The 21,244-nt window shown below is 43.2% G+C and overlaps 1 protein-coding gene across 1 annotated transcript in view; it reads right to left on the bottom strand.

Moving 5' to 3' along the window:
* Positions 1-21,244, bottom strand: part of EFR3A (EFR3 homolog A) — a 2,300,516-nt gene that overhangs the window by 915,550 nt on the left and 1,363,722 nt on the right. Inside the window, exon 14 of the mRNA XM_044066245.1 lies at positions 11,922-12,094. Within this exon, the coding sequence (XP_043922180.1) occupies positions 11,922-12,094 (173 nt within the window). The remainder of the gene's footprint in view (positions 1-11,921; positions 12,095-21,244) is intronic.

The following is a 21,244-nucleotide window of genomic DNA, read 5'->3' on the forward strand; positions in this document are numbered from 1 at the left end:
TGATCCGGTAAAGCTTGCTCTTTAGCCATGCATGCCTTCTTATCACTGTGCCAGTCATGGCTGATCTAAATGAAGCCTCCAGTGCATCATAGCCACATTTTAAGGAATGGTTACTAACCTGTTGTATGTTATTTACCATTTCTAATACATATTTCTTATCAAGAGATTCATCAGTGGTTAGCTTTTTAGTTAACTGATCAAGCATAAACTCTTGGTATTGTATCATGTGAAACTGACAGTTTAAAGCTCTAGCTGAGAGAGTAGCTGAAGTGTAGACCTTTTTGCCCCATCTGTCTAATGATCTTGCTTCCCTCTCAGAAGGAACAGGGTTTTTAGCTATGGTCGCGGCTACTGCCTTGGGACCCTGGGATATAGTTTCGGGGTCTGCAAGAGGGGCCTTGTAAAGGTGGTGATGAGTGTCTGGCACCCTGTAAAATCTGTCTGGTTTGGCAGGGGCTGGAGGTAAAGAATCTGGAGCGGAGCAGACATCATTGAAAGCATCATCCACCACAGAGAGAACAGGAGGTATAGCTAAGGGCCTGTGTTGTGGAAGGTGCAGAAAAGTCCCAAGTCTTTTTCTGGAGTCTGAAAAATCCTGTTGCTGCCATTGGAACTGCTCTCGCATGGCATGTAAGGTTTCCCCAAAGGAAAATTCTTCTGGTGGGGAAGCAGCTGGAATGGATTCTTCAGCATCAGAGTCTTCAAAATTAGAGAAAGGAGCCTCTGGCTGGTCAGTTATGTCTGATTCATCGGCTGAATCATCAGATGACACTGGCTCAGGGGGCTCTGCCCTAGGTCTCTTCTCTGGGGGCTGAGAGGCCCTGTCTGGGTGAGATTGAGATCCTCTAATTAATGAAATTAAATCTTCTGCCAGAGTAAGCATTTGAGAACTAGAGGAGGGCCTGGTTGAAGGGGGTTTAACAGGCACTGTTTTAGTAGCCTTGGCTGCTTTAGCCCTGGCGAAGGCCTTAACGGACATGGCTGCTGGAGGCCTAGCAGCACCACGTGCTGGGGTAGAGACATCCAAGGGAATGGTGTCTGATAAGTCAGTGGCAACCACCGTAGTGGGTGTAATTTCAGAGGCCGATTCAAGAATGGTAGCAGGAACCTCAGTTGTAGAGATAGATTCAGCTGTACTTTGATCAGTTTTCTCGGTTTCGGCCGAAACCGAGACACTCATGTTTGCTTAACCATGGTTTCAGCCGAAACCGCGGACCGCGAGTGTCGGTCTTTATCTTTGCGTTTTTTGGCAGATTGGGTAGTCGGAGGATCCGACGGCATAATGTACGCAAAATCAGAACCGAAAAACTGTTCAGCAAACTCCAACCGACACCTAAGCGTTCGTCGGTTGAAGGAAGCACAGGCCGAACAGGCTGCTACGTCGTGGGCTGGGCCTAAACAAGGCAGACAATAAGAGTGGAAATCTTTATGAGGTATTTGTTTCCCACAGGTTAAACAATTATTAACTTTTTCTGACATCGGCTGAGGCAAGAAAGAGTCCCCAACGGGGTACTTAGCTTTAGAAGTCTTCGAAGTAGTATTCGGTAGAAGTAATCTCTGGATCCGACCGACCGGCACTTGCGAACAGCTTCTGCTTCGGGCACCACGCGGCAAGAAAGACTGAGGAAAATGGCGTCGGCTGATGCCTTTATACCAGAGGACCAACAGAGATGACGTCGGGAGAAGTGCGACATCAGCCGAAGCCGGACCCGGACTTTGGAATCCGGCCGACTGAAGGGCTGCCTGACGACAGGACAACCCACTTGTTATGACTGCAGATGCATCCATGAAGGACATCTGGTTTCCAAGCATTTTTTTTTCTTTGGCACCAAAAACTTCCTTGAATAAAAACCTTCCCCAAACTGAAAAGGAAGAAAGTACAGTTTTGTACCTACCATAAATGTAAATGTTCGAGTGTAGACACTGCTGCAGTCATTACACTTGGGTTATCCTGCCGTCAGGCGGTTCCCCAGTCGGCCTGAGTTCCAAAGTCTTGGTCCGGCGTCGGTTGCTGTCGCTTCTTCCCTGACGTCAGTGCGCCAGGGGGATATAAGATGCAGTCGACGCCATTTTCTTCAGTTTTTCTTGCCCCAGATGTCAGGTGCCCCCAAATTGGTAGGCCTTGCAAATTGCTAGTAAAATATATATATTTGAAAAGCAAACAACCATTTTTTTAATCACCAGCAAATACTCCCTTTAGGAAATAAGGGTAGAAGAGACAGGTACATACCAGAAAGTAAGAGGGGAAGGAGGGAGGGTAACCTGGACTGCAGCAGTGCCGACACTCGAAAATCTACATTTATGGTAGGTACAAAACTGTACTATGTTCGTGTGACACTGCTGCAGTCATTACACTTGGGTGGAATCCCAAAGCTGAGGTAGGGAGGATGGATCTATAAGGCATTAGGGGTGGCTATAAGGCCCTGCAGCACAGCAGTGGCAAAGCCAGCTCTGGATTTGGAATATAAAGGCAAATGGTAATGTTTGGTGAAGGTATGGACAGAACTCCATGTTGCTGCTTCTAAAATATCCCTGGTAGGCACTCCTCTGAGGTAGGCAGTTGAAGTGGCTGTTGCCCTGGTGGAGTGAGATCTAATGCTGCTATTTACAGGTTTCCCATGGTGGGTATAGCAAAAATGTATACAGTGAGCTATCCATTTTGAAATAGTCTGCTTTGAAATGGCTTTTCCCTGTGCTCCTGCAGCGTATGCTACCAATAACTGCTCAGATTTTCTGAAAGCTTTGGTTTTGTCCAAGTAGAAGCGCAACTGTCTGTGAATGTCCAAGGAATGTAGTAGTCTCTCTCCTTTGTTCTGTGGTTTTGGATAAAAAGTTGGCAAGTAAATAGTTTGGTTTAGAGCCACACTTGATACTACCTTTGGCATAAACGTAGGGTTAGTTCTTAAGGACACCCTGTCCTGGTGGAAGATGAGGAAAGATTCCACTGCCATTAGTGCCTGTAATTCTGAAACTCTTCTTGCTGATGTTACTGCCAGTAGCAGAGCAGTCTTCCAAGAGATGTATTTTAAATCTGCTGTGTTAGCTGGCTCAAAAGGAGGTAAAGTTAATTTTTCCAAAACAAAGTTGAGGTCCCAAGTTGGTGTAGGTGGTCTACGGGGCGGTCTCATGTTTTTAGCCCCTCTGAGGTACTGTTTTGAGCAACGGATTTGAAAAAATTGGTGGATCCGTGTTGTAATGAGCAGAAATGGCTGAGGCATGAATCTTGATGGATGAGAAGGAGAGGCCCTTGTCCAGCATCTCAGTTAAGTATTGAAGTGTCTGAAGAATGTTTGGTACATTAGGGTCAAGGCTGTGTGCTTGGTTCCAAGCACAGAAACTCTTCCATTTATCCGAGTAGGCTTTCCTGGTGTTAGGACTTCTGGCCTCCAGAATGACATCTATAACAGCTCTGGAGAGAGGCAATGCTTGCTTGGTTAAGGAATTTTCCATGCAGCTAGATTTAAGGTCTTTAGCTGGCTGTGAAGTATCTGATTGTTGTGTTGTGTCAACAGCTGTGGGATTTGAGGCAAAATCCAGGGTGGTTCTTGTGCTAAGTTTTTTAAGATTGGGTACCAGTGCTGGCGTGGCCAGTCTGGTGCAATCAGGATCATCTTTGGCTCTTCCTGCCTGGCTTTTATGAGTACCTTTGGAAGGATAGGTAAAGGAGGGAAAGCGTATACTTGTAGTTTTTTTCCAGCTGAATGAGAGGGCATACACTTTCCATGCTTGTGGATGGTAGCGCCTTGTGCAGAATTTCTGTAGTTGGCAGTTCATTGGGGTTGCAAACAGATCTATGTCTGGTTTCCCCCATTTTTGTGCTATCATTCTGAATATTTGTGGACTCAATTGCCATTCGTGGGGATCCATGATGTTTCTGCTTAGGTCGTCTGCCAGTGTGTTTTTCTCTCCTGGCAGGAATTGTGCCTGCAGATGAACTTGGTAGTTTAAAGCTGTGTTCCACAAGTTCATGGCTTGTCTGCAGAGGGCGTAGGAGTGTGTGCCCCCTTGCTTGTTTATGTACCACATAACTGTGGTGTTGCCTGTCTTTAGAAGTAGTTGTCCTGGAAGTAGCAGGTCCTTGAAAGATATAATTGCATTTTGTACAGCTAGCATCTCTTTTTGATTGATGTGGAGATGTCTTTGTTCTGCGGGCCACTCGCCCTGAATACATTTTCCTGCCATGTGTGCTCCCCAGGCGTAATCCCATGCATCTGTTGTCAGTGTCTGCCTGGCTGTGAGTTGAGTAAAAGGCTGTCCCTTGTTGAGGTGACAAGCTTGAGCCCACCATTGAAACTCCTGTTGTAGGCAAGAAATTAGTGGTATAACTGTTTCCAAATTTTGACAGTGTTGAGACCATACACTCTTTAAGTACCATTGTAGTTTCCTCATATGCAGTCTGGCATATCGAATTAGTAGTATGCAAGATGCCATGTAGCCCAAGGCCTGCAGAATTTTTTTTGCAGGGAGTTGGGTCTTTGTTGCCATTAAATGAAAATACTGAGTCAGTTGTCCTTGCTTGTCTGGCGTGAGATAAGCCATCTGGGCCCGTTGTGTTTAAGCTGGCACCCAGGAATATTATCAGTTGTGAGCGCACTAGCTTTGATTTCTTTCCGTTTACTGTGTACCCCAGGAAACTTAATAACTTTTTTACGTACGCCAGATGCTTTAGAAGAATGTCCTTGCTCTCTGCTTGGATTAGGCAGTCATCCAGGTATGGGTAAATTTTAATTCCTTTTTGCCTGCAAAATGCAATTACTGGTGCCAGGCACTTTGTGAAGACCCTGGGCGCAGTAGATAAGCTAAAGGTTAGTGCAGAGAATTGGTAGTGCATTGAACCAGCTAGAAATCTGAGGTATCTTCTGCAGTTTTGTCTGATAGGGACATGCAGGTATGCCTCTCTGAGGTCCAAAGCCACGAGCCAAGCTGTCTTGCCCAGCATGGGAAGAAGCTGCTGTAGTGTCAACATTTTGAATTTTGGAATATCCAGGTAAGTGTTCAGAGAAGAAAGGTCCAGAATGGGTCTCCAGGCTTTGTCCTTTCTGGGAACCAGAAAGAGTCTTGAATAAAATCCTTGGTCTTGCTCTTGTGGTGGTACCTTTTGAATAGCTCTCATGTCCATGAGTGCTGTAATTTGTTTTTGAGCCTCTGTCCATTGATTTGGTGGCAGATTTGGCATTCCTTTTAACTTTGGAAGAGTGTGGAAGTGGAACCTGTAACCTTGAGATATGATGTTGAGAACCCATTTGTCTTTGGTGATGCAATGCCAATTGTGATAGAAAAGAGCCAGTTTTCCTAGTAAGGGGGCTGCCAAGACAGAGCTGTTTGGCAGCTGTACTGGGAAGTCATTGAGATTGTTTTTTATAAGGTTGAGGTCTGTCTTCCCCTTCTTTCTGGCCTGGTGCACCCCATTGTCGAGGTCTATAAGGGCCTTGTGTTTGACCTCTACCTCTTGGGCGTCTATATCTGCCCCTTTGAGGTCTGTCTGTGACTGGAAAGGATCAATTGTTTGTTGGCCAATTTCTGCTAAAATGAGGATGATGAACCTGTAAGAAATCTTTGACTGTTTGCATAGATTTTGCCTTATCTTCCATATTTTTTAATACCTCCTCTGCCTTAACTCCAAACAACACATCCCGTTGCAAAGGTGCATCCAGTAATTTGGCCTTCACATGATCTGGTAACGCATGTTCTTTTAACCAAGCATGCCTTCTAATGACAGAGCCTGTAACTGCTGCTCTACAGGAGGCCTCTAAGGAATCAAAACCACATTGCAAAGTATGTTTTCCCACTTGTTCAGCTGCATGCAATAAATCCTGCATTTCTTTCAAATTAGGAGGATCTGAATCTTGAAGCATCTTTTGTTTCAACTAAGACAATAAAAAATTGCTGATATTTTAGCATGTGAAATTGGCAATTTAAGGCTCTCATGGCTAAAGTTGCAGATGTATAAACTTTCTTTCTCCATCTGTCTAATGCTCTAGAATCTCTGTCAGAGGGGACTGGGTTTTTAGGTGATGAGGCCTTAATCCCTTTGGGTCCCTGAGAAATAGTTTCAGGGTCAGCAACAGGGCTTTTGTATAGAAATTTGTGAGAGTCAGGGACTCTGTAATATCTTTCTGGCTTAACTGGGGCTGGTGGTAAGGAGTCAGGGTTTAAGCTGGATTCAGTGTATACATCATCCACAATATCTAATACTGGCGGAATAGCAAGGGGTCTGTGTTGAGGCAATAAAAGGAAGTCTCTGAGCCTTTTCTTGGATTCTGAGTAATCTTGGCCTTCCCAGTGGAAATGCTCCCTCATGGTATGTAAGGTCTCCCCAAAGGAGTAGTCCTCAGGCGGAGAAGCTGATGGAATGGATTCCTCAGCATCAGAATCCTCATAAGGGGGTAAGGAATACCCTAGGTCTGAGGATGAGTCAGAGGAAATGGACACCTGGTCTGAAGATTCATAGTCTGCTTCTTGTCTGGGCCTTTTATCTGGAGGGGGTTGGGACCCTCTGATCAGGGTGATTAGGTTTTCGGCCATTTTTAGCATTTGTTTCTTAGGCATGGAAGCCTGCCCTGGAGATTGCTGTGTCTCTTTCTTTGCTTTTATGGGAGGCTTAGACTTGACAGAGGGTTGAATTGTTAACTGTGTAGGTCTGAAAACACCCTCTGAAGCTGTGGAATGTTCAGCTACTTCGGTTCCCTCTGTAGGATTAAGCAAGGTAATTTGAATTGCAGGGGCATCCGAAGGCCCAGCCAGCTCCACGTGGGAGTCGGAGGCGGTCTGTGGTTCTATTGAAGCAGTCGTTGGGGGCTGCGTAGGTGCCACGCTGAAAACCGGAGAACCGTCGACCGGCCTAGAAGAGGCCTCGTCGTCATTCTTGGGCCTCGGATGCCTGTCCTTGCCGTTGCGCTTTTTATGAATTCCGGTCGTCGGAAGTTCCGACGGCATAGTGTAATTAAATTTTCTGCCAAAATAATGTTGGGCAAAATCAAACAGACGTTTAATAGTGCGCTTGTTAAACCTAGCACAAAACCGACAACCAGTGACGTCGTGGTCAGGGCCTAGACATGGGATACAGTAGGAGTGGAAATCCTTATGAGGTATTTGCTTCCCACAAGAAATACAATTATTAACTTTTACTGACATCGGTCTGAGGCAAGAAAAAGTTTCCCCAACGGGGTACTTAACTTTTTAGAAGACTTCCGTTCTGGATTCGGTATGAAAATCTCAGGAGTCGGCCGACCGGTACTTGCGAACTGCTTCTGCTTCAGGCACCGCACGGCAAGAAAGACTGAAAAAAATGGTGTCGGCTGCATCTTATATCCTCCTGGCGCACTTACGTCAGGGAAGAAGCGACAGCAACAGACGCCGGAACAAGACTTTGGAACTCAGGCTGACTGGAGAACCACCTGATGGCAGGATAACCCAAGTGTAATGACTGCAGCAGTGTCACACGATGAACATCTGGCTCTACCTCACCCTGCGACATGTGATGAAGGACAGGGGGAAATAGAGGACCTAGTCTGCTGGATGAGGAATTACCTCTTGTAAAGGAAACATTTTGGTACTTCCTTATTATAGCGGCCTTGCCAATATAGTAACATAAACAGTGATCAGGACGATTACAGCAGTTTCAGTTGAGTGTTTTACTGTGAACTGTAGTGATTCTGAGTGCAGCTGACCTTCCCTGGCAGTGGTCCTACACATTGTAGCAGGCCACTTGCTCCTGGCAGTGGTCCTACACATTGTAGCAGGCCACTTGCTCCAGCAAGTATCGCCTCCTATACTTACAGAGCGTACCTGTGATGTATGGAGGGAGATGGACGGGAAGGTCACTTACCTAGGAGGTTTGGCCGGTGCTGTCGTTGGACACAGTGTATTGACACACAACCATGGTGTGGCCACTTAGGCAAAGCAGGTGGCTGCATACACAGCCCAGGAATGTGATCGGCCGACAAAAGTAAAGGCAACCTTTGCTCGGGTATACATGTCGTGTGTCGATAATTGTTTCTCCCTTTACCGTCTCCCTGCCAACCCTTTGCATTCGAATTAATAAATGCAAAACTACAAATGCAGTCAGTCGTTTATGTTAGCAGGTAAGGAAATACACCCTACCTGCAAAACTTTATTTTAACTTTGGGTAGCAAGACGGGTGACCAAAGCAGCTGGAGCACGCCTCATTTGTTAGGTAGAATGTTTCCTCACCATACTAATTTCGGCAAGGCCACTATAATAAGGAAGTACCAAAATTTCTTCCCACTAATGTTTGTAAACTTGATCAATGATCTTCAGAACCCATTTCTCTAAAACTATCTGGTGCCAAATAGAGAAGTGGAGATTCAAACTTTCTTGAAAGGAAAGGGGATCCCAGGGTTTGTGGTGTGTTGGGGGTGTGATTGGAGACAAGGCCCACTGAACAATCATTCTGACTTTGGACTGTCCTTGTTTTTTTGGGGGGAGGGGGGGGTCCCTGAATTATTTTGAAACCTCCCTATTTCTTCTTAAGCATCTGTTTACCTGCATTTTGTTAAGACTGTTAATTTGTTTTTTTTGCATAAATTGGACAAGGGTTAGAGAATCTCTTAGAAAATTTGGAAATGAAGGGCTGAAAAATCTTGGCAATTCCCTCTATCAACGTACCTCTTTCATCACACTTTTTGATCACCTCTGCAGCAGGGGAACCAAAAACTAAATCGCTATCCAAAGGTGAATTTGAAATCTCTTTATCATCATCGGGGAGATACTGAGAATGCAGCCTGGCAAACCTAATCAAACAGTACCAGTGGCCATAGCTCTGGAAGAATTATCAACTGAATCATAACTGAAGAAACTAAGTTATTCATAGTATTTTTTTTCCTCAGAAAAAGAAACTGCAGACAAAACATTACTCATACCATCACAGTTAGAATAAACTTTAACATACAAGCCTGACAATTCAAAGTTCTGAAAATCAAAGTTGCAAAAGCATACACTTTTTTCTCATACTTACCAGTAATCTCCACGTCCTTATCAGAAAGAGTAGGATTGGAATTAATTACATGTTTAGCAGCAGTAGGATTAACTAAATTAATAGCTACTGGGTCAGGTTAGGAATGAGTGCATAAAAACTTAAAAGACTAAAGAACTTTACACAATCTATCTGCCTTTTAGGGGCATCAGGCTGACTGTCAGGAAAATTGCAGGTAGTGACAACTATCCTCTAAAGCTGACAGGTGAAGGTTCTAGAAATTCCATCTGTAACAGCTCATAGAATTTTCAGAAGGACTGATAAACCTCAGTGTTCTCCCAGGCATCTCTCTCTCTCTTTTTTTTCTTAACCAGAAATCATCTTAGAAGAAAGATGAACAGCATGAATTAGACACTGCGCCAGATATAGTAATCTATTACTGCCTAGAGAAATTTGAGGAGTAGTAAATGGTTTTCTGTTTCTTTTTTTACATGAAAATGGGGCCAATGGTGTTGTAACTGGTAGAAGCAGCTTCTCCAGAGATATGCACAACATTCTGACTAAACAGGGAAGCCTTCTATGTTCCCCCTGTCAGAACCGAGTAGCTCTTCCTTGTTCACTGAGGGGACCCAAACAACCACAGAGGATGTGGCTAACCTCCAGTCCATAGTGGTTTTGGGTGCTACACCAGAGGGAATCGGGTTAAAAGATGAGTGGTCTGAGGAACCAGCTGTGGCCACAGCAGAGTCGCCCATCTGCAGCTGATGCAAACTGGTAACCTGCTGTGGTTGTTTTTGCTTAACTTTTTCTTTTTTGTGGCTGAAAGGAGGACAGACCATGGGACCAGTAGTTTAATCCACTGTCAAGCCAAAAATACCTCTTTCTTGAACAAAACAAGCAGTATAAGCCGGTAAAAATTTAAAGTTATCATAAGTTACTTTTTTCCAGGGGAGAAAAAGTGGTAAAAAGCACTTTACTACCCTTTGCCAGTCCCAAAAAGTAAAATAAATGATCTCCCCACAGAAATTTTTTTTAACTACTTTTTAACTGACAGGAAAATGTGTGCTCCTATTTGAAAGTACAGTCAAGTCTCATGACAGCCCGTTAAAACAAAAACTCCCAAGATTAAAAACAACTTTCCTTAGCAAGAAAGTACATTAAATAGCTTTTAAATGTGGAACGTTTTCCTCAAAGGGAAATTACTTGCCCGGTAAAGGAAGAGCACATGCCGAGAAAACTCTGAAGGGCTTAGCGCACCAAAATGTGCTTTGAGACAGCTCAGTTCAAGCTGTCTAAAGCTTTGACAGCATAGAAGGGGCCCTGAAGCTTTGGAAGTTGGCTGGCTGTTATATCCTTGGCAGGATACAACCAGTAAAGCTAAGGCTACTGCAGCAGTGATCAACACGATGATCATCATCTGAAGACCCAGCAACTGCTGAAGAACTGGCTAATGGACTTCTGTGGTGTTTTTTCTTGCCAGCATCAGGCAAACAAATGCAAATAACACTTTACAAAATGAACTAAGATAACATTCTGGCCTGGTTATTGCAGACAGCATAACCACCACTACAAACCTAGCCATCAGTAATAAACTATAAACTAAAACATTTGTGCTGGACAGACAAGAAAACATTACAAAAGCTATCTCTACTAGCACAGACAGGCATATCAAAGTTCGCCAATTCTATACAATAAAGTATTAAGATGTCAACTACATTTCTTAGAAGAATTACAATGTTAAAACGTATTAATAAATGGCCTTCTATTTGTAAAGTTTTATTTTTAAGTATGTCAAATTATGTAACACATTACATTTTTTAGACCAAAATGTGATAAGAATCATCACCCTGAATACCCCGGGCCTCCTACATAAACAGGCAAGACGACTTTACTTTTATGTTACCTGCTCTTTGCCATCCTCCTCAAGCAACAACAGTTTTTCACTCACAAAAGTCCAACTGGTACTTACACATGCTTCTTATTGCTAAGAAAAATATTACTAATAAAAAGTTTATGGACTTGTATTACTTTAACGATTTATTTAACATATCCAATAAACTGCAGCTCAAATGGCCACTGCACAAAAGAGAGTCTCCCAAACATGAGGAACAACAAATCATGAGAAGACACTTCTCTTAAGTAAATCATGACTCTAAAAACAAAGCAGGGAGACTTTGGACCAACCTTTTGAAGTTACAGAAATCTGCTTCCTTCACAAACATTCTGAATAAATGTAATGCTCAATTCTCAGATCCAAGTCAAACGTAGGAAACAATGGCAAACCTGAGTTCAATACAATATCACACAGGAACATTTCTACCTAAACCAAGACATGTTAACAGATTAAAACTGCCAAATAAATGGATCAGTAGATATTTAACTGCTGACAGTCAAAAACACTGAGAAACATGAAAGTCATATAGATTAAGTACAAAACCACTAATCAGTGATACACCTATATTATATAATGGACACTATTAAAAAAAATTTAAAATAACTGCCTTTGGGCTAACTTCCCACCTGAACTCATGAACATTTACTCGCCTTAAATACAGCAATAATAAAGTGAATGATGCTGAATAAGCACGGATCACTTTCACTTGAAACTTCTACTTTTAAAAAAGGGTAGCAAAACTTGTTTGAAATTAAAAACTTCAAAGACTTGAACTAAATTCTGCAGCTTGACAGGGAGCACTGGAGTGCATGCAACTACTTTACTCAAGAAAATTAGAAATGTATTTTTATTTTCAGAATCATTAGTTACACCATTTGCAGTTTTTCTTTTAATGTTTACTCTTTATCTTGATGTAAAATAAGAGTCTGACATTTTAGCTGCCTGATGCTTTCTGTTAGGACGATGCAATCATTAGCAATAACAATAAACTAACGGTTGCAATTGTATTAGCATGTCTAGTTACTTTAATCGTATTAAGAAAATATCACATTAACCTCATTAATTCATGATCTCTAATACTTTAGAAGTTACCGTATTCCTCGGAGTTTTGCCCTGTTGTCATGACGATCAACGAGATTGTTCAAGATTTCTAGAACTAGCTGCCTCAGTTCACTGTCATCCATAACAGAGAGAGACAGAAGAGGGTCCAGAAACAGTGCAGGAAGGGCAGCATTAATGGTTTTGGCTTTGTATCCTGATGTCACCTAAAATGATGCATTCAAATTAGTATTAATAAGTAACATGAACTGAATGCATTTATTTCCTTGTAAAATAATCATGTCTGTATTACAGCTGCTTTAACAATACCAAATAGCACAAAAAACATTTACTCAATCAAAATAACATTGTTTATATTCAAAATGCTTTAAATCACTTTAAATGAGAAATTATAAAAAAGGACACTCGCTTCATCAGGAAAATGATATCCGAGAAATGTGTTAAAAAATAATCTTTTAAAACATTACAGAAGAACTTAAATTATATGTGGTGTTATTACTTAAACAGATAAAGTAAAAGAAGCCACTAGGCAGCTAACAATAAGGCAGCAGTAGTGTTCTGGCAGACTCATTCCCATAAGTTTTAACATTGCTGTTACTTCCGTTCAGCTGCACAATAGCAGTTTGCCCCTTGCTAGACTGCAGTAAGTGGCCAGGTCATACATTATCAGTAAATGTTTGATGCTTTATACTGTGTATATTACTCCATTATTCACATTCTCTCCAAAAATGTTTAAATATACTCATACGACACTACTGTACCTCAGTACGATGTGCAGTTCATTTAACAAAACTTCACTGTTACATACTGAAACACATTTTAAACGTTTAGTGTAAAGACTTTAAAATAAAAATTCATGGAGATCACTAATCTGTTTGTTCACTTCCATTACCTACTTCATTTCAGGGTCACCTGAACCTGGAAGGCAATGCTAGATTAGATGCTAGCTCACTGCAGGCACACATGTAGTTGTATATCCACGAAGAGGAAATTTAGAACCTTGCCAAGCCACCTACCACACGTCTTCATGATATGGGAGAAAACTTGAGAACCTAGTAAAAATTCATTCAGACACAAGGAGAAAATGCCATCTACATGGAGAAGGCAACACAGCTTGGAACCAAACCAGAGTGTCAACTACTGTGAAGCAGGAACGCTAACCATGGCACTAATGTGCTAAATATAACAATCACATTGTTCAGCCAACAAAACACTAAGTATAAAGTGACACATTTTAACTGTGCCATGTGTCTCATAGTTAAAGTTAACAAATGTTTCCCATTTTGAGAGATACTGCCCGAGTATTTAGGCCTATGACTGTACTTGTACCTAGCTCAGCAAGGAAATTAGATCACGGCTTTGCTTAGTAGGATCTAAACTAACTATCTGGTTTATAGTCTATTAAAAAAATTGTCCTTTATATTTTCTAAAGACAGATTTGGAAATACATGTTTTGAGTCTATCATGTTCACTCAGCTGAAAAAAAAGGCTTTTTATGGGAATTTCAGTAAGTGTGTAAACACCAATGCAGCTCTACCACAGTCACAAATCCAAAGAACAGACATTGGTGCTATCATCTACAGCTACACTTAATGAATGTCAGTTTGCAATCATAAGTTCATGGGCAAGTACTGGGCTATCTGCCCTTGTCTGCAAGTTTAATCCTAGACAATTTCCCTTTTTATGCTCAAATTAACCTATCCCATTTGGTTAGAGATTGGCCTTACCTATTCCATAATTGCTAACTATACATTGCTCCTAATGAAGATAAAGTAGTTTTGTACACTTACCATAAATGCAGATGTTCGGGTGTATTCACTGTTGCAGTCATCACACTTGGGTTACCTGCCTGCAGGTAGCCCTCAGTTGGCCCGAATACCAGCGACTTGGTATTTCTGTGTCGGATGCTGTCACTCCAGGAGTGACGTCAGGTCATTAGGGTATAAAAACAGGCAGCTGACGCCATTACATCAGTTTTACTTGCCCCAAATGTCAGGAGCCCTCCAAATAGGGAGCTAGGTTATGGTGGGGAAAACACCACAAGTAAAAAAATAAATACCAATACCCCAGAAGGGGTTAGTAACAGCCCTGGACAGCAGAGAGAGAGAGGGAGAGAAAAACAGGGGGCTGGAGGGAGGGAAACCAGGACTGCAACAGTGAATACACTTGAACATCTACATTTATAGTAAGCGTACACAACTGTACTATGTTCTTCATGTTTCAGTGTTGCAGTCATCACACTTGGGTGGATTCCCAAAGCTGAGAAAGGGTGGAGGCAGTCAAGAAGAGTTAGGGCTGGCTAGTATGCCTTGCAGGACTGCTGTAGCAAATCCTGCCCTGGATTTGGAAAAGATAAGCAGGTGGTAATGCTTGGCGAAGGTGTGTACAGAACTCCAGGTAGCAGCCTCCAAGGTGTCCCGGGTAGGACTCCCCTGAGAAATGCTGTAGAGGTAGATGTTGCCATAGTGGAATGTGTTCTGACCCCCCGAGGGGCTGGTTTCCCATGGTGCTTGTAGCAGAAATGGATGCATGTGCTATCCATTTGGAAATAGTTTGTTTTGAAATGGCCTTGCCCTCTGCCCCTGTTGCAAAGCTGACTAGTAACTGGTCAGACTTCCTGAAGGGACTAGTCCTATCAAGGTAGAATCTGAGCCGTCTGTGCACATCCAAGGAGTGCAGGATCCTTTCCCCTTTATTTTGAGGATTAGGGAAGCAGGTTGGCAAATGGATGGATTGATTGACAACCACATTGGACACCACTTTAGGCATAAAGGAAGGGTTAGTCCTGAGGGATACCCTGTCAGCATGGAAACTAATGAAGGGTTCCACAGCCATGAGTGCTTGTAGCTCACTCTTCTAGCAGATGTGATGGTTAGAAGCAAGGCCGTTTTCCAAGAGAGGAATTTTAACTCTGCTGATGCAGCAGGTTCAAAGGGGACTAGCGTGAGCTTTTCCAGTACAAAGTTAAGGTTCCAAGCAGGGGTGGGTGCTCTTCTTAGTGGCCTTAAGTTGTTTGCCCCTCTCAGGAACTGTTTGATAAGAGGGTGCGAGAACAGAGGTGGCTCAGTGTTGTAATGAGCAGAAATGGCTGAGGCGTGTATCTTAATGGAGGAGAAGGACAGGCCTTTGGGGAGTAGATCTGCTAAGTAATCCAGTATAAGGGGCAGAGAGGGCAGAGTTGTGTCCTCTCCTTTAGATTGAATCCATGAGCAGAACCTTTTCCACTTATCAGCATAGGATTTTTTTGTACTGGGTCTTCTGGCTTCAAGAATGACGTCCAGCACCTGTTTGCTTAAGGTTGCTGGGGGAGAATTAAAGGAATAAGCCAGGCTGCAAGATTTAGGGTTTGTAGTTGCAGATGCAGAATCTGTCCCTCCTGCTGAGAGAGGAGGGTTGGATTCTGGTGTAGGTGCCAGGGTGCGCAGTACTGGGTATCAGTGCTGGCGTGGCCAATCTGAGGCAATCAGAAATGTCCCTGGTCTGTCCTGTTTTATCTTGAGCAATACTCTTGAAAGGAGGGGAAGAGGGGGAACGGCACAGACTGAGAGATTTACCCATTGAAAAGATATGACATCCACTTTCCAGGCCCTGCTGCGAGTATTCCTGGTGCAGAATTTGTTGAGCTGGTGGTTGTAGGGGGAGGCAAAGAGATACACCTCTGGATTCCCCCATTTCTGAATGAGAAGGTTGAAGGTGCTTTGCTCCAATTGCCACTCATGTGGGTCTAGGAGATTTCTGCTTAGGTAGTCTGCCAGTAAGTTTTGTTTGCTTGGCAGGAATTGAGCTTGCAGGTGGACTTGAATGTCCAAGGCCGTGTTCCACATGGCCATGGCTAGCTTGCAGAGTGGGTAGGAATGGGTTCCCTCCTGCTTGTTGATGTACCACATAACTGTGGTGTTGTCTGTTTTTATTAGCAGTTGTCCTGGAAGGATTAGGGATCTGAAAGCTGTCAGTTCATTCTGTACAGCTAGCATCTCTTTTTGGTTGATGTGCAGCTGAATTTGACTTGGGCTCCAGTGGCCCTGAATACATTTTCTGTCCATGTGTGCCCCCAGGCATAGTCTGATACGTCTGTGGTTAGGGTCTGGGTGGCTTGGGGTAGAGTAAAGGTCAGTCCCTTGTTGTGGCTGCATGCTTCTGCCCAACAGAGGAACTCTGTCCTTAGACAGGGTATGATAGGAATGACTGTTTCCAGGTCCTGAGAATGTTGGTACCAAAGACTTTTTAAGTACCACTGGAGTTTCTTCATATGCATTCTTGTATATGGAATCAGCAGTATACGTGAGGCCATGAACCCTAGGGCTTGCAGTATTTTTCTTGCAGATAGCTGGGTTCTGGTGGCCATTTGTTTGAAATAATCTGTCAGATAGACTTGTTTTTCCTGAGGTGAGGAATGCCATCTGGGCAGTTGTGTACAAGCTTGCTCCCAGGAATACAATCTTTTGACTGGGTACCAGTTTTGTTTTTTTTTCGTTGATGGTGTACCCCAAGGAAGTGAGAAGGCTTTTCAAAAATGTCAGGTGCTGCAGCAGCAATTCCTGACTGTCCGCCTGAATCAGGCAGTCGTCCAAGTATGGCTAAATTTGGATATTTCTCTGCCTGCAGTATGCAATGGCTGGAGCCAGGCATTTTGTGAATACTCTGGGCACAGTAGATAAGCCAAAGGGAAGTGCAGAGAAAGTATAGTTGTGTACACTTAACATAAATGTAGATGTTCGAGTGTATTCGCTGTTGCAGTCATTACATTTGGGTGATCTGCTGCCACGCTGCCCTCAGTCGGCCTGATTAACAAAGTCTTGGGTCCTGCGTCCGTTGCTGTCCCTTCTTCCATGACATCAGGTCGTCAGGGGTATAAAACATGCAGCCAACACCATTACATCAGTTTTTCTTGCCCCAGATGTCAGGTGTTCCCAAATGGGAAGCAATATATATATATATATATATATATATATATATATATATATATATATACATAATAACACAAAAACATACCTCCAAACAAAAGCAAATACACCAAAAACGCTTTTAAGCATAATAAAAGAAAGAAGAGGTATAGTAAAAGAAAAGCAGGGGGCTACAGAGAGGGTAAAGTACAGTTGTGTACCTACCATAAATGTAGATGTTTGAGTGTATTCACTGTTGCAGTCATTACTGTTGGGTTATCCTGCTGGCAGGCTACCCGTAGTCGGCCCGATTCCAAAGTCTAGGTCCGGCGTCGGTTGCTGTCGCCTCTTCCCTGACATCATTGGTATAAAAGAAGCAGCTGATGCCATTTTCCTCAGTTTTTCTTGCCCCAGATGTCAGGTGCCCCTAAATTGGAAGGCTGAAAGAATATGCCAATAAAAATACAAGCACAAAAATAACATGTCCTCCATCTACAAGCAAATACACCAAAAAGGTAGTATAGGATAAAGAAGTGTAGATAAGTTCCACAAAGGAAAGAGGGGATGGTGGGTGGGTAACTTGGACTGCAACAGTGAATACACTCGAACATCTACATTTATGGTAGGTACACAACTGTACTATGTTCATCGTGTTTCACTGTTGCAGTCATTACTGTTGGGTTGAATCCCAAAGCTGAGGTAGGGTGGCTGGTCTAAATAGGATTTGGAGGGGCTATGAGGCCCTGCAGAACTGCAGTGGCAAAGCCTGCCCTGGACTTAGAATAGAGAGGTAAATGGTAGTGCTTTGTGAAAGTGTGCAATGAACTCCAAGTTGCAGCCTCTAAGATATCTTTGGTTGGTACTCCTCTGAGGAAGGCTGCTGCTCTGGTGGAATGAGGCCTAATGTCCTTAGGCACTGATTTGCCATGTTGTAAATAGCAGAAACGGATGCAATGGCCTATCCATTTAGAAATAGTCTGTTTTGAGATAGCCTTTCCTTGTGAACTTGCAGCATATGACACCAAAAGTTGCTCAGTTTTTCTGAAAAATTTAGTTCTGTCCAAGTAGAATCTCAGCTGCCTGTGTATGTCCAAAGAATGTAGAAGTTTCTCACCCTTGTTCTGTGGATCAGGATAAAAAGTTGCCAAGGAATGGTTTGGTTAAGGGCCACACTGGACACCACCTTAGGCATAAATGTAGGGTTTGTTCTCAGGGAAACCCTGTCTGGATGGAAAATGATGAAAGGTTCCACAGCCATGAGTGCTTGTAGCTCTGAGACTCGTCTTGCAGAGGTTATTGCCAGGAGCAGAGCTGTTTTCCAGGATAAGAATTTTATATTTGCTGCTGATGCTGGCTCGAAGGGAGGCAGTGTGAGTTTTTCCAAAACATAATTGAGGTCCCAGGTCGGAATTGGTGCTCTCCTAGGAGGCCTAATGTTTTTGGCTCCTCTGAGGTACTGCTTTAGTAAAGGATGAGAAAAGATAGGTGGCTCCATATTGTAATGGGCTGAAATGGTAGAGGCATGAATCTTAATAGATGAGAAGGAAAGGCCTTTGTTTAGCATCTCAGTTAGGTATTGTAAAATCTGAGGGATATTTGGCACACTCATGTCTATGCCTTGTTCCTGGTTCTAAGCAGAGAATCTCTTCCATTTTTCTGCATAAGATGTTCTGGTAATGGGCCTTCAGGCCTCCAAGATAACATCCATAACAGCTTTTGTAAGTGGAGTGTTCTGAATGGTTACTTTATCCACCATGCTGCCAGATTTAAGGTCCTGAGTTGGCTGTGCAGGATCTGACTGTTTTGTTGGGTCAGCAATTGAGAGGTTTGAGGCAATATCCATGCTGGACCTTTAGACAAGCTCTTCAGAATTGGGTACCAGTGCTGGCGTGGCCTGTCTGGTGCAATTAGTATCATGCTTGGCTTCTCTTGTCTGACCTTTAGGAGTACCCTGGGAAGAAGAAGCAAAGGGGGGAAAGCATATACTGTTAGATTTTTCCAGCTGAAGGATAGGGCGTCCACTTTCCATGCTTGTTTGTGATATATCCTTGTGCAATATTTTTTCAATTGGCAGTTGTGAGGGGAGGCAAATAGATCTATGTCTGGGCATCCCCATTTGCTTGTTATCATGTTGAAGACTTGTGGATCCATCTTCCATTCATGGGGATCCATGAGGTTTATGCTTAGTTCGTCTGCCAGAGTATTTGTTTTTCCTGGCAGGAATTGTGCTTGCAGGTGAACTTGAAAAGCCAAAGCCGTGTCCCATAAGGTCATTGCTTATCTGCAAAGGGGGTAGGAATGTGTACCTCCCTACTTGTTTATGTACCACATGACCATAGTGTTGTCTGTTTTTATCAGTAGTTCTCCTGGATGAAGCAGGTCCTTGAAAGCTGTCAGGGCATTCTGAACAGCTAGCATCTCTTTTTGATTGATGTGAAGATGCATTTGGTTTGCAGGCCATGTGCCTTGAATGCGTTTTCCTGCCATATGTGCCCCCCAGGCATAGCTGGATGCATCCGTTGTCAGTGTCTGTCCGGCTGTGGGTAACCTGAATCGCAGACCCTTGTTGTGGTGAGAGGCTTTTGCCCACCATCGAAACTCCTGTTGCAGGCAGGGAATGAGTGCAATTACTGTCCCCAGGCTGTGGCGATGTTGAGTCCAAACACTTTTTAAATACCACTGTAGTTTCCTTATATGCAGTTTGGCATATGGAATTTGCAGGATGCAGGATGCCATGAAACCAAAGGCCTGCAGGCTTTTCCTTGCAGATAAGTGGGTTTTTGTTGCCAATGTCTTGAAGTAAGTAGTCAGATGCTTTTGTTTGTCTGGCATGAGATAAGCCATCTACATAGTTGTGTTTAAGCTTGCACCCAGGAATATTATCTCTTGAGAGGGCACTAGTTTTGATTTCTTTTCGTTTACTGTGTACCCTAGGCCAATTAATAATCTCTTTACAAATGCCAGATGCTTTAGAAGAATGTATTTGTTCTCTGCTTGAATTAGGCAGTTGTCCAAGTAGGGATATATTTGAATTCCTCTTTGTCTGCAAAATGCAATTACTGGTGCCAGGCATTTTGTGAAGACCCTGGGCGCATTAGATAAGCCAAAGGGCAGTGCAGAGAATTGGTAATGCATTGAGCCAGCTATGAATCTGAGGTATCTTCTGCAAGATTGTCTGATTGGGACATGCAGGTATGCCTCTTTTAGAACCAAGGTTACGAGCCAAGCCTTGTTGCCCTGCATGGGCAGTAGCTGCTGTAGAGTCAACATCTTGAATTTTGGAACTTCCAGAAATGTGTTTAGTATAGACAGGTCCAGTACTGGTCTCCAGGTTTTGTCCTTTCTGGGTACTAGAAAGAGTCTGGAGTAAAATCCTTGCCCCTGTTCTTGCTGCAGTACTTGCTGAATGGCCCTCATGTCCATGAGGGCTGTAATTTGTTTTTGTGCCTTTGCCCATTGATTGTGTGGCAGATCTGGCATACCTTTTGACCTTGGTAGAGTGTGGAAATGGGACCTATAGCCTTGGGACACTATGTTCAGTACCCATTTGTCTTGGGCAATCCTTTGCCAATTTGAAGAAAAAAGTGCTAGTTTTCCCCCTAAGGGGGCTGCCAATAGAGAAGTGCTTGGATTTGGTAGAGGAAAGTCATTAGGACTGTTTCCTGTAAGGTTGTGATTTGTCTTATCCGCTCTTGGAGGTAGTAGCACTGCATTGTTTAGGTCTGTATGAACCTTGGGGCTGACCTCTGCCTCTGGGACGCCTGTATCTGCCTCTTTGTGGTCTGTCTGACACTGGAAAGGACTAATTTTTTGAAGGCCAGTTTATGCTAAATCTGGGTGGTTGTACCTGTAAGAAATCCTTGATTGTCTGCATGGATTTTGTTTTATCCTACATTTTTTTTCAATACTACTTCTGCTTTAGTACCAAACAAAGTATTATGCTGTAATTTTGCATCTAATAATTTTGCTTTAACATGATCAGGCGGATTTTGTTCCTTTAACCAAGCATGCCTTCTAATAACAGAACCTGAAACAGCAGCCCTGCAGGAGGCCTCCAGTGAATCATAACCACATTGCAAAGTGTGCTTTCCCACTTGTTCAGCTGCAGGCAATAAATCCTGTAATTCTTTGTTTTCTGAACATTCAGTATTTGTCAACATTTTCTGTTTAAGCTGTGACATTAAATATTGCTGATATTTAAGCATATGAAACTGACAATTTAAGGCCCTTATAGCCAGGGTAGCAGAAGTGTAGACTTTCTTCCCTATCAGAGGGGACAGGGTTTTTTGCAGTGGAAGCTTTAACCTCCTTGGGGCCTTGAGGTATAGTTTCTGGGTCAGCAGTGGGGTTTTTATACAGGAATTTATGAGAATCAGGAACCCTGTAGTATCTGTCTGGCTTAGCAGGTGCAGGGGGGAGAGAGTCAGGGGACAGGCTGGACTCTGTGAATACATCATCCACAATGTCTAGCAC

This window comes from Protopterus annectens, chromosome 3.part1 (genome assembly GCF_019279795.1).
Source record: "Protopterus annectens isolate FY-2018-M chromosome 3.part1, PAN1.0, whole genome shotgun sequence".
NCBI lineage: Eukaryota > Metazoa > Chordata > Ceratodontiformes > Protopteridae > Protopterus > Protopterus annectens.